General features: G+C 50.5%; 1 protein-coding gene across 1 annotated transcript in view; it reads left to right on the forward strand.

The window, feature by feature from the left end:
- Positions 1 to 13,164, forward strand: part of LOC138438924 (bone morphogenetic protein 8B-like) — a 44,197-nt gene that overhangs the window by 22,835 nt on the left and 8,198 nt on the right. Inside the window, exon 4 of the mRNA XM_069586970.1 lies at positions 12,665 to 12,865. Coding sequence (XP_069443071.1) covers positions 12,665 to 12,865 — 201 coding nt within the window. The remainder of the gene's footprint in view (positions 1 to 12,664; positions 12,866 to 13,164) is intronic.

Here is a 13,164-nt window from a genome sequence, read left to right on the forward strand (position 1 = left end):
AAATGCAAGTCCTTGTGCCTGATGCACAGTGAGGCCAAACAATACTAAAACATTGAGTTTGGAACAAAGAAAGGTTTATTACAGGGCCATGCAAGGAGATGCGTGGCTAATGCGCTAAGAACCCTAAAAACTTTCAGCAAAGCCCTTTTATAGGCAAGGTGAGGAAGGGTCCTGGTTAGTTGTTACAAACTGCTTGGTGACAGATCCTTTGCTCTTAAAGTCAGGTCATTGTCAGGTAAGGATGTTTCTGTAAGTGAAAGTGAAGTCACTCAGTCGTGTCCAACTCTTTGTGACCTGGGGACTGTAGCCCACCAAGCTCCTCCATCCATGGGTTTCTCTAGGCAAGAATACTGGAGTGGGTTGCCATTGTAAGTCTCTACCAAATTCTCTGCCCTGACAAGAAAGGGAAAGGTCCCAGGGCACAACTTTCACCCTCCAAGGTCTCAGTCCTGGCTAAGAGGATGCAGCTTTCAGTTGGCAGTGCCCTCAAGGCCAGGTTCCCAGACTCTGCCCAGCTATCATCACTGAAGGAGCCAGGCACCCAACCCAATCAGCTCTCCGGCTCCTCAGGCCACCCAAAGAGGGGGGAGATCAGGTCCCACAAACTGCAACCCAGGCAGACTGCCGCTGCTGTCTGGCCACAGAGACAAGGATTGGGGAGAGGATCACCGCTGCCTCGAGGCCTGGGCCAAGGCTAGTGGATGGGCTTGATGACGGCTCTGGAGCCCAGCAGGATACAGCCCTCAGTCTGTTCCCTGGGCACCCCGGCTCACGTGCTGGCTCAAGCCTGGGTGAGCTGGAGGGCTTCCTGGAGAAAGCCAGGATCCCCCTGTTACCCCCCTCTCCACCTCATGACCATCACTCCACTGTTTTCTGAATCCCTTCACTAACTGTCCTTTCTTGACAATTAGAGGCTTGTAGGCAGGGCCCATTGGAGAAGGAAATGGCAACCCACTCCAGTATTCTTACCTAGAGAATCCTGTGGACAGAGGAGCCTGGTGGGCTGCTGTCCATAGGGTTGCATAGAGTCGGATACGATTGAAGCAACTAAGCAGGCATGCATGTATTGGAGAAGGAAATGTGGGGTCTTCATCCAGAATGGAGAAGCCTGGTGGGCTGCCGTCTATGGGGTCGCACAGAGTCGGACAGAGCTGAAGCGATTTAGCAGCAGCAGCAGGAGCAGCAGCAGCAGCTTGCGGGGCCTGTTATAGCACCAACCAATGACTGAGCAGGACCAGTAATGGTCACTCATTGACAGTTGGTTGTTTATGGGGGAGGCCCACCAAGGCACCGACCAATGGCTGAGCCGGACCCGTTGCTTGGTAACAGGATGCGGAGTAATGAGAAGCAGCAATGGCTGCGGGTTAGAGGCTGACCTCACTGCTCTATTACAATATTTATGTTAAATTCTTTGCCGCTTGAGATGATTCCACAGTAAGGGTTTCATTGAAGTGTCTGCTGTCACAAATGGATCCTGAAATGTAGGGGAAAGTAATGGAGGAGAAACTGTTACGGACACAAGTTCTCTCTGCTCACTGCTTGATGGATCAACCAATCCAGAGACAAGTTTTAGGGGCAAGGAAGAATGACTTTAATAAGAAAGCTAGCAGGCCGAGAAGATGGCAAACTAGCGTCTCAAAAAAACCATCTTGTCCCAGTCCCAGTTCGGGCCCCTTTTATGCAGAGGAGGGGGAGAGGACTACTGCAATGCCAACCAATGGCTTGTTGGAACCACTAACAGTTGCTTGTTGCAATAGTTCACTTAGGGGAGGGTCTTGGAAGAGGGACACACCGCAGTGCCGACCAATGGCTGAGCAAGTCTGCTATAGGTTGTGCCTGTCCCGCCCCTGTTCCCCGCTGTCAATGTCCATTTCACAGTCTTGTGGTAAAAAGGGGCAAGGATCTTTCTGACTACTTCCTGTTGAATAGGGGCGATGAGGGGATGATTCTGAAATGGAATTGATCAGCTTTGGGTTGAGAATATTCGTTAAAATTTTATTAAGCACTACAATTCTTTATCTTGAGACTATTCCTTAAAATTTTAGTAAGCACTACAATTCTTTATCTACAACTCTTGGAACATAATGAAATCCTTCTATGAAAGTTGAAATATTTTTTATTTGGGGCTGCATCAGGTCTTAGTTGCGGCACGTAGGACTTTTGTCGTGGCCCGCAGAATCTCCCGTCGTGGCACACAGGTTCACAGATTTCTCTCTAGCTGTAGTGCATGGCATCAGTAGTTGTGGCGTGCCAGGCTTATTTGCCCCACAGCATGTGAGATCTAGGTTCCCAGGGATTGACCCCACATCCTCTGTATTGGAAGGCAGATTCTTAACCACTGGACCACCAGGGAAGTACCTACCATGAAATTTTAATCTCAGTATTTACCCTTTGCAAAGAGTAACCTTAAATCTTCTAAGGGTTCCCAAACCCGTTGCTCTCTAGGTCTCTCAGGAGTTGGGTCATTTTCTCCCTTTTTAAAATATTTATTTGGCGGTACATAGGACCCAGTACCCTGACCAGGGATGGAACCCAGGCCCCCTGCAGTGGGAGCATAGAGTCTTAGCCATAGGACCACAAGGGAAGTCCCAAGAGCTGGGTCATTTTCTGATGACAATGGGGCTATCTTAACCCAAGTGTGATGAATCCATGGCTTTACTCCAGCTAAACTGACAGATGAATGCATGGTAAGGACCACATGTGGGCCTGTCCACTTGCCTGTCCAGATGCGAAAGGATGCAAGGCTGCCTCAGGTGGATAGTCAGACCGGCTGGAAGCAAACTCATGAACAGAGATTAGTATAGTGCCCAGAGTTTTCACGTAATTGGCAACTGCTAGATCTTTCAGGCACTTACAGATTCTCCTGCCCGGGCAGACATCTGGAATGACCACAATGATACAAATTTCAGATGGGCTTAATTAAGCCTACTTCTGGGAGCCACTCTGACTAGTAGCAGGGCAACTGGCAAGGCTGTATCCCAAATTAAATTAGTCTCTTCACATATTTTAACAATGTTCCTTTTTAATGTGTGGTTCATTTTCTTGGTTTTTTTTTCTGCAGATTGTGTTCTCCAGGATGAATGTAGCTTCCAAGTAATTTGCAGTGCCTTAGACACTTGTTGGGTTTTGCTAGAGACAAAAGCAGGCCTGTCATTACTTTGAAGGGAGTGAAGCAGTCTGAATTGGGAGGTTATTTCCTTAAGGAGGGTTTCCCTTGTGGATCAGATGGTAAAGAATCCACCTGCAATGCAGGAGATTTGGGTTTGATCCCTGGGTTGGGAAGATTCCCCTGGAGAAGGGAACAGCTACCCACTCCAGGATTCTGGCCTAGAGAATTCCATGGACAGAGGAGCCTGGCAGGCTCCAGTCCATGGGGTTGCAAAGAGTTGGACACAACTGAGCAACTTACACTTTAACTTTCCTTAAGGAGAACCTTAAGCATTTCAGAGGCTTTTTCTTTCCTGGTGGGATATGCCTCCACATACCCTGAAAAAGTGTAGACAAATACTAGCAAGCATCTGAAATTTCCTGTGACTCAAGGCGTTTGAGTGAAGTCTGTTTGCCAGACCTCAGTGGGGCAGGCTCCTCGTGTTGAGTCCCTATCTGGGGAGGTCTGACAGCAGTCTTGGGGTTATTTTTCACATAAATCATGCAATTTTGAGTGACTCACTGGATGGTCCTTTGTGGTTAGGCCCCATTTATGTATTTTTGCACTCCATAGTCCAAGCAAGGGGCTCAAAATCATGTTCCTTTAAAGCTTCATAGAGGGTCTTTACTATGAACCCATAGTTCAGGATCCAAATCCAACAGAATACTGAAATTCCCAGAAACACCCTGAGTTGTCTGTGACTCTTGGGTGTTTCCAAGCCTGTGATTACCTGCAGGCAAAATGTCCATGGGAAAGGACAAAACTCAGATACGTGACTTATTGCTCACATGCTTGGGCCTTTTCTTGGGAGACCTTATATCCACAATCGGCCAAATAATTCAGGGTTCTTATGGTATTTTGTAGACACTTACCATGTGTAAGTCTTGCTAAAAGCATATTGCCTATATATTGGAATAAGAGTTTTTCATCCAATGTTAAGTTTCTCAGGTCCCTAACTAACATATCTCCAAACAAGGTGGAGGAGTTCTTAAGTCCTCGAGGCAGGACTGTCCAAGAATACTATTGGACTCTCTGTGTTTCTGGGTCCTGCCATTCAAAAGCAAACAGCTGCTGTGGTTCTTCTGCAATAGGGATGCAGAAAAAAGCCATCTTTCAAGTCCAAAACTAAGAACAAGTTATTTTCTCCCAGAAGAATTCTGACCAGTGTGGATTATGTTGGGCTTCCCAGGTTGATCAGTGGTAAAGAATCCACCTATCAATACAAGAGATATGGGTTTGATCCCTGGGTCAGGAAGATCCCCCGGAGAAGGAAATGGCAACCCACTCCAGTCTTCTTCCCTAGGAAATCTCATGCACAAAGGGGCATGGTGGTCTGCAGTCCATGGGTTGCAAAGGAGCTGGACATGACTTAGCAAATGAACAACAACAATGGATTAGGTACCACAGAGTGCAAATCTTGAACTATTTCATTAATAGCCCTTGAGTCTTGGACGAAGTGATACTATGTTGAGTTTGGCATTTAAAATTTTTTATTTATCTTTATTTTCGGCTGCTCTGGGTCTTCCTTATTGCGCTTTTTTCTCTAGTTGCAGCTGGCAGGAGCTACTCTTCTGTTGCATGCAAAGGCTTCTCACTGCTGTGACTCCTCTTGTTGCAGAGCACACGCTCTGGGCTCAGAGGCCTCGGTAGTTTCAGCACTGTCTCAGGAGCTGTGCCTCACGGGCTTAGGTGCTCCTCGGTGTGTGGAATCTTCCAGGACCAGGGATTGAACCCATGTCCCCTACATTGGCAGGTGGATTCTTATCCACTGCACCACCCAGAAAGTCCAAGTTTGGCTTTTTGATTGGGCGGATGGGGTGTTATTCGGGGACCTGCAATGTTTAGTCAGTCCTGTTTTAGGAATTTTTTCAAGAATTAGCTGAACTCCCTTTTGGGTCTCTTGCCTCAGAGAGTATGGTTTTAAGTTAGGTGTCCCAGTGTCCCTTTTTAATGGGACATGTATTAGCCATGCATTTTTGCCCTTCCCTGGGGTGCCATCAGCCCATATTTCTAGCCTTACCTTTTTTTAGACCTCAAGGGCAGAAGCGATGGGGAAGAGCTCTGTCACCTTTTCTGGGGTGTCCATGAGTGCCATCTGTAGCTTACAGCATGCTCTGGTGGGACCCTGATGTCAAGCTACTTTGACAAAAAAAAGATACTTGAGCATTTAATTTATAAACTAGATCTCAACCCAAAAGATTGGACACGCTGTCATATATAAGAAACTGTGTTTCAGGATGAGGTCGTCTAACTGGCATTCTAGAGGTTTGTAAGAAAGAATAACTTTGTACTTTTCCAGAAACTCTTGTGACCAGGATGGACTGAGATGTTTTCTGTGTCACCTTGGTGTCTACCAATCAGAAAGTCAATCAACTTGTCCCTCACTGTCAAAGTTACCTGGGACTCTGCGGGGAAATTGGCATTGGACACCTCAAGTCTAAGGGAGCCCCCAGGCCTCTTCATTCATCATCAGAGTGTTCCTCTCTTTCTACCAGATGGGAGGCTCCTGTCTTTCTTTCATTGTTTTACTCTTTAGCCTAGGGCACTCCTCCTGTGCCCTTCCTTTTTACAGTAAGCACATTGATTCCTCCCTGTGTGGGCTCACTTCTCTTCTGGGTACTTGCTTTCCAGGAATCCAACGCTGTGGCCAGAAAATTGTGTTCTGTCTTGCATCTTCTTCCTCTGACCTGTCCCCTGTTGTTGAACACCTTAAAAGCAACAGCTATCAATTGAGAAGGGCTCATTCCAAAGGCACCATCTGACTTTTGTAATTTTCTTCTTATATCTGGGCGCTTTACCCAATGAAGGTACTATTTACCATTCTCATATTTTCAGAGGCCTCAGGATCTGCACCAGTATTGTGCCTATAAGCTTGATAAATTCTTTCTAAAGACTCTGATGGATCCTCACTGAGTTTTGGTTATCTCTTGAATTTTTTTTAAGTCTTTTGTCTCATCTTTCAAAGACCCGCACTTCCTATAATGCTGTAGGAGAGGCATGTCTCCATTATTAGGATCCCAGTTGGTCTCAGCAATAAGGACTGCCAGGTTTGCTTCTGGAATTCCATCTGGATCTGCTAGATGAAGCTGGTTTGCTTCCCCTCTAACCTTGTCAAAGACTATCCTTCTTTCATCCCCAGCAAGCACCATATTCATAAGCGTATGAATGCCTGCCCAGGAAGAATCAGTTCAGTTCAGTTCAGTCGCTCAGTCGTGTCCGACTCTTTGCGACCCCATGAATCGCAGCACACCAGGCCTCCCTGTCCATCACCAGCTCCCAGAGTTCACTCAGATTCACGTCCATCGAGTCCGTGATGCCATCTAGCCATCTCATCCTCTGTCGTCCCCTTCTCCTCCTGCCCCCAATCCCTCCCAGCATCAAAGACTTTCCCAATGAGTCAACTCTTCGCATCAGGTGGCCAAAGTACTAGAGTTTCAGCTTTAGCATCATTCCTTCCAAAGAAATCCCAGGGCTGATCTCCTTCAGAATGGACTGGCTGGATCTCCTTGCAGTCCAAGGGACTCTCAAGAGTCTTCTCCAACACCACAGTTCAAAAGCATCAATTCTTCGGCACTCAGCCTTCTTCACAGTCCAACTCTCACATCCATACATGACCACTGGAAAAACCATAGCCTTGACTAGCTGGACCTTAGTCGGCAAAGTAATGTCTCTGCTTTTAAATATGCTATCTAGGTTGGTCATAACTTTCCTTCCAAGGAGTAAGCGTCTTTTAATTTCATGGCTGCAGTCACCATCTGCAGTGATTTTGGAGCCCCCCCAAATAAAGTCTGACACTGTTTCCACTGTTTCCCCATCTATTTCCCATGAAGTGATGGGACCAGATGCCATGATCTTCGTTTTCCGAATGTTGAGCTTTAAGCCAACTTTTTCACTCTCCACTTTCACTTTCATCAAGAGGCTTTTTAGTTCCTCTTCACTTTCTGCCATAAGGGTGGTGTCATCTAGTGAGTGGCAAAGCTAGCAGTGACAAGTTCAGTCATATGGAAGAGGTCCTCTCAGTATGTAGGGTTATTGGGTTTTCCTGTTAAACAGATCTGAAGTTGAGAATGGCTTGTGCATCCACAGAAACCCAGCCGGCTGGCCATCTGCTTTAAAGCCTCCTACGGGATATCAGCGGGCTCTTCCCTGGTGGTTCAGATGGTAAAGCATCTGCCTACAATGTGGGAGACCTGGGTTCGATCCCTGGGTTGGGAAGATCTCCTGGAGAAGGAAATGGCAACCCACTCTGGTACTCTTGCCTGGAAAAGCCTATGGACAGAGGAGCCCGGTAGGCTACCGTCCATGGCGTCACAAAGAGTTGGACACGACTGAGTGACTTCACTCACTCACAGAATATCAGCACAAAGAAAATTGCCCTGTTCCAGAAGTGGCTCCCAGTCCAAACTGGGTGCCTTATTGGGTCTTAAATGGTGACACCAAACCAGGTCCCTGTGCCTGGGAATTAACATGAAGTGAAGTGAAAGTCACTCAGTTGTGTCCAGCTCTTTGCGACCTCATGGACTTTACAGTCCATGGAATTCTCCAGGCCAGAATACTGGAGTGGATAGCCTTTCCCTTCTCCAGGGGATCTTCACAACCCAGGGATTGAACCCAGGTCTCCTGCATTGATGGCGGATTCTTTACCAGCTGAACCACAAGGGAACCCCAAGAATACCGGAGTGGGTAGCCTAACCCTTCTCCAGTGGATCGTCCCGACCCAGGAATTCAACCAGGGTCTCCTGCATTGCAGGTGGATTCTTTACCAACTGAGCTATCAGGGAAGCTGGTATAGGGAACCTGTTGCCTCCTGAATGTCAGTTCCTTGCTCCAACTGCCATGCATGGGGGCAGCCAGGGCCACTTCAGGGAATTCTTGAAGGGAAGATCCTCAGGACAAGTGGCCCCAGGAGCTCCTAAGGCCTTACCAGAAAATACCCCACCTGGGGCCAGCTAGCTGCAAGCATCAAGGCTCCTGGCTGGCTCACCAAAATTTTTTACTGAGCCCAAGCTAGTTCTGCTCAGGCCAATAAATTAGGAGACAAGTTGTTGGGACAAGCAAGAACGACTTTAATCAGAAAGCTAGCAGATCAAGAAGATGGCTAGCTAGTGTCTTAGGAAAAAAAAAACTATCTTGTCCCAGTCCGAATGTGGGCTCCTTTTATACAGAGGAAGGGGAGTGAGCGGGGCCTACTTCAATGCTGACCAATGGCTTAGTGGAATCACTAATGGTAGCTCCTTGAGTTGCTCGCTTGGGTATGGGGCCCACTGCAGTGCTGACCAATGGCTGAGCAGGGCTGATTAGGTTGTGCCTGCCCTACCCCTATTATAGAACAACACCCAAAGTCTGCAGTAAGGCAGTTTTACTAGAACCATGAAAATCTGCGTAAATGTGAATTTTTTTGTGGTCAGGAGAAATGCTGTCTGAATGAAAGATGTTTTTCCTTTGGCCCTCTGACTTTTTTTCTAGGGCCTTTCATTCTGTCTCTCTTTTACATGTAGCCTCACCTCCTCTGCCTCCCACATTTCTCCTTCTTGTAGCTACATGGATGTCTCTAGAAGGGAAGAAGACTGTCTAAGCAGCTAGTAAACTGGTCACAGGGGCCTCTGAAGGGGGAGAGACTGTGAGTGCTAACATTCCTCAGGGAAGTCTCCTCTGAATAAACAGTCTGCCCGTGTGTGGCCAAAGGCTGTGACTTAGGTAGGAGGGATTCTAGAAACCTGACCGATGGACTTCAGTAGGTTTTCTCATCGCAAATCATAGTGTTCCTATGTTGTCCAGATCAGACACTATACCCTTCCACTCTGTCACAGAGCCTAAACCAGCCTTTTGTTCATATTCCCTTGAAACCCGAGAGGGGCAGAGAGGTACTTCATCCTGAATCCACAGTCTCACAAGCTAAACAGAAGAAAATACGTGTGTGTGTGTGTTTGTGTGTAGGGTTCAAACACAAGCCTGCTGTGGAGCTCACGCTTTCTCACTGTGGCCCTAGGGTTGCACAGGAGCTCGTGGGTAAGAACACGAAGCTCCAGCTGGTTGAGGAAGGCCTTTCGGAGAGGCCTCCCTGGAGCCTCACCCTGGCGGGAGGCCCAGATCCTGCAGTAGAGACAGTGCGTCTGAAGGGACAGCCACAGGATGTCGGGACTGTCAGCAGGCGGGCAGGGGATGGGCGTCACTGGGGGGACGGTGCAGCACCTTCCGGGGCTTCTGGAGCCGAGGACCTGACTGCCCTGGGTGTTGGGAGGAGTCTTCCAGCAGCAGCAGCCAGGACAGGCAGAGGTTTCCAGAAGCAGAGCAGTGAGAGGGCTGTTCAACAGTAGGAAGAAGGAGAAGCGCTGAGTTCCTAGTTCTCCTGGTGAGGAAACAACCCGCGGGACAAAAGGCGGCCGGTCACAGCTAGTTCCCTCTCAGGCCCCCAGGCGTGCTCCTGGCCACAGCTGGCTTCCCTCCCAGGCCCCCAGGCGTGCTCCTGGCCACAGCTGGCTTCCCTCCCAGCCCCCAGGCACCCCGACTGCCCTTCAACACGCGGCACGAGGGTGCCATCCATGGCAGCAGGCTGAGGGTGGGCAGGGGCTGCAGGGAGGCTCAGGTGGCACCCAGGGCAGAAAGAGGCCTTGGGGAGGGATGAGAGTGACCGTGGCCTGGCCCAGGGGGAGAGGGATGAGTCCCTAGGGATGGGATGGGCAGGGGAGCTACCATGACATCCAGGCCCTGATGGGGAGGATCCAAACATGGGGGGAGCCTGGGAATGTCGGGGGCCCCCTGGCCCAGAAGAGCAGCATCTTCATCCAGGCCTGCAGTGGGGGAGGGAAGGCCGCAGTGTGGCCCCCATCTCCAGGCGTGGCCACACATCCTTGTCCCCTGCAAAAGGACGGCATGCTTGCCGGCACCCTCACAGCTAAGGTCTAGAGTGGGGACTCTGGGCCCCAGAGGCTCCTGGAGTGTCCACTCTGCTTTCTCGAAAGGGTCCTGCCAGAGCCAGGCAGCCTGGGCGCCACCACCTTGACAGTCCAGGGCTGCCCTGTGACCCAACCTCTTTGTGCCCAGGAGACCCCAATACCAGACAGTTGCACAAAGAGAAGCCTACAGTGGTCCCAGCCTTGGGTCACGCAGGGTCTCCCTGGCCTGTCTATGGACAGGGCTCTCCAGGGACACACAGGACAGGGTGCTGCACACACAGGCCCGGAGAGTTGCTGGGCCAAGGCCACCCCACATGTCCGCTGGGCATGGAGCTCCACTCCAGTTCTGCATGGATGACAGCCATGAGCCTGCCTATGTCACTCCTTGGCCACCTCCTGGTGCCCTCGGGGCCCTTCCCTCTGGGGAGGAGCTGCTGTGTGTCTTGTGGCTTCGCCTCCTCACGGGCCGGCTCTTCCTGTGACCCTCACTTGTCGTGACCCAAACTCCCCGAATGGCTTCCCCCTGGGCCCCTTCAGTGTCAGCTCCTGTCTCAGCAGGGTCATTCCCGAGTGGCAGCTCTGATGATGAGCCCAGTGCATATAGTGGCAGGTGATGTCATAGGTCATAGTTAGTCTCTGGTTGATTAGTTGTTCAGTCAACTCTGGCCCCTGGACTTGGGGATAACCACAGATGTTTAAGGACTGACCTTTGAGCCAGGCTGTGCTTGGGGCAGTCAATGTCCTTGACTTGTAATGTACAGTAGAGGATCATGAGACTCACTAATGGAACACATATTTTTATGTATGTATATATATGTACACTCACTGTATCAATGCACATGTGTGTACACATACATATACTTGCATGTGTATATATGGCTGTGCATCACTATTTCAACACTGGGGTGAAATGTACATGGAAGTGGAACGCTAGGTTCTGTATTTTAGGAAACATAACCTGTAGTCATGTGCCTGTTTTTAACATAACTATGTTATATTTCCTTTAAAAATACCACAAGGAAAGAAATGAAGACATTCTATCATATTCTAATCTTTATGATGAAACCAGTAAATAACCTAAATGTCTAAAGATGAACTAGTATCTAAATATTAAGCTATATCTTCTCAAGAAAGTGAAAGTAGTGAAAGTCACTCAGTCGTGTCTGACACTTTGCGACCCCATGGAATTCTCCAGGCAAGAATACTGGAATGAGTAGCTTTTCCCTTTTCCAAGGGATCTTCCTAACCCAGGGATCAAATCTGGGTCTCCCATATTGCAGATGGATTCTTTACCAGCTGAGCCACAAGGGAAGACATTTGAAATGTTCATAGTTAAGACTTAACAATGGAGAAAAATGTTAATGTGGAAAAAAAGTTGGGAGTAAATACAGAATTCTTTGTTATGCTCACGATTTAAATTAACATATGAAAATATCCCAGGAAAATGAAGATGTTGTGTTGGAGTAGGGGAGGGATTTATGGGTGATATTTTTTCTAAGTTTTTGTACAGTCATTACCTTGCTTTGACAAGAAAAAAGAGGTCATTGGGAATACAAAGAGGTACAGGAATATAGTTTTATTGGTGGAGTTGACTTTTCCAGGGATAATCAGTGTGTTTTTCCTGCATCCTCAGGCTTTAAGCTGATACGAATAAAATTCCACTTTTACAAGTGTCACTGCTCTGAGACTGAGGCCCCAAGCATGTCTCTGCCCGCAGCCTTTTCTCTTTTTCCTCCTTTTTAAACCACAAACCTGGTGGCTAAGGACATAAAGGGGCAAGAACTTGGGCTCTGGGATTAGATGCACGTGTTTAAACCCGACTCTGGGACTTGGGGTAAGTGTCTCTGCCGGCTGAGCCTGGGGTCTCCTTTGGGGGCTTCAGGGGACGTGAACAGCCTGCTCTTGGGCGGTGCTCAGAAGAGCAAGCACTGAGTCCACCCCTTCCTACACTGATCCCCAGAAAGGATGGGGTGGGAGCTCGAGCCCCAGGACAGAGGTGGGAACCTTGGTTCTGAGAGTCCCCAGCAGTGGGGCTCTGGGCCGTCTCTGAGCGGCTGTTTTTCAGTGAAATGATGGGTTCAGGGTCACCGTGAAGACCGGCCCAGAGCCTCACGTGAACTGACTGACAGCTGTAAAGCGCTGTTACGGCCAGAGACCCAGAGACGCCCTCAATCCTCACTAATCCTGACCCTGGGCTCCCGAGGCCCCCCCCACCCCTAGGAGGGGTGAGAGCGGGCAGGGGGGTGGGGGGGGGTGAGAGCGGGCGGGGGAGGGGGTGAGAGCGGGCAGGGGGGTGGGGGGGTGAGAGCGAGCGGGGGAGGGGGTGAGAGCGGGCAGGGGGGTGGGGGGGGAGAGCGGGCAGGGGGGTGGGGGGGAGAGCGGGCAGGGGGGTGGGGGGGAGAGCGGGCAGGGAGGTTGACTGGTGGGGGCTGGACTGGGGACAAGGGTCTTCAGAGGAGGAAACCAGGCCCCGTGGGTCCCCGAGGCCTCAGCCTCGAGCTCCTCGAGCTCCTCGAGCTCCTCGAGCTCCTCGAGCTCCTGGCCGGCCCAGAGAGGTGCCCATTCTGTCCCCGCGTAGCGCCCGCCCTCGAGTGACCCCTCTCTGCTCTCTCCATCTCAGGGCGCAGCGTGGATCCTGGCCTGGCCGGTCTGCTGGGGCGACAGGCTCCGCGCTCCAAACAGCCTTTCGTGGTCACCTTTTTCAGGGCGAGCCCCGGCCCGGGCCCCGCCCGAGCCCCGCGGGCAGCGAGGCCCCTGAAGAGGAGGCCGCCGAAAAGGACCAACGAGCTGCCGCCTCCGAACAGACTGCCCGGGATCTTCGGTGAGCCTGGGGACGGAGTGGGGATGGAGCCCCTCTGGCCTCAGCGCGGTCAGGCCCACGGTCACCCCACTGCCTTTCCTGACACCCTCTGCCCTGCCCCCTGCGGAGCGACCGCCCCACAGTCTCCAGGGCTCAGAGCATCCACCCTTGCTGCCCCCGCTGCCCCAAAGTCCCTTCTCTGCCCTCGGGGCCTCAGCAGGCCTCGCCCTGGTCTCTGTCAGAACCAGGGGCCCCTGCAGCTCTCGGTGCTGCCCCGGGCGCCCTGCAGGGTCCAGGCATTTGTGTGAAGGTCACCCCCC

This window comes from Ovis canadensis, chromosome 1, assembly GCF_042477335.2.
Source record: "Ovis canadensis isolate MfBH-ARS-UI-01 breed Bighorn chromosome 1, ARS-UI_OviCan_v2, whole genome shotgun sequence".
NCBI classification, from domain to species: Eukaryota; Metazoa; Chordata; class Mammalia; order Artiodactyla; family Bovidae; genus Ovis; species Ovis canadensis.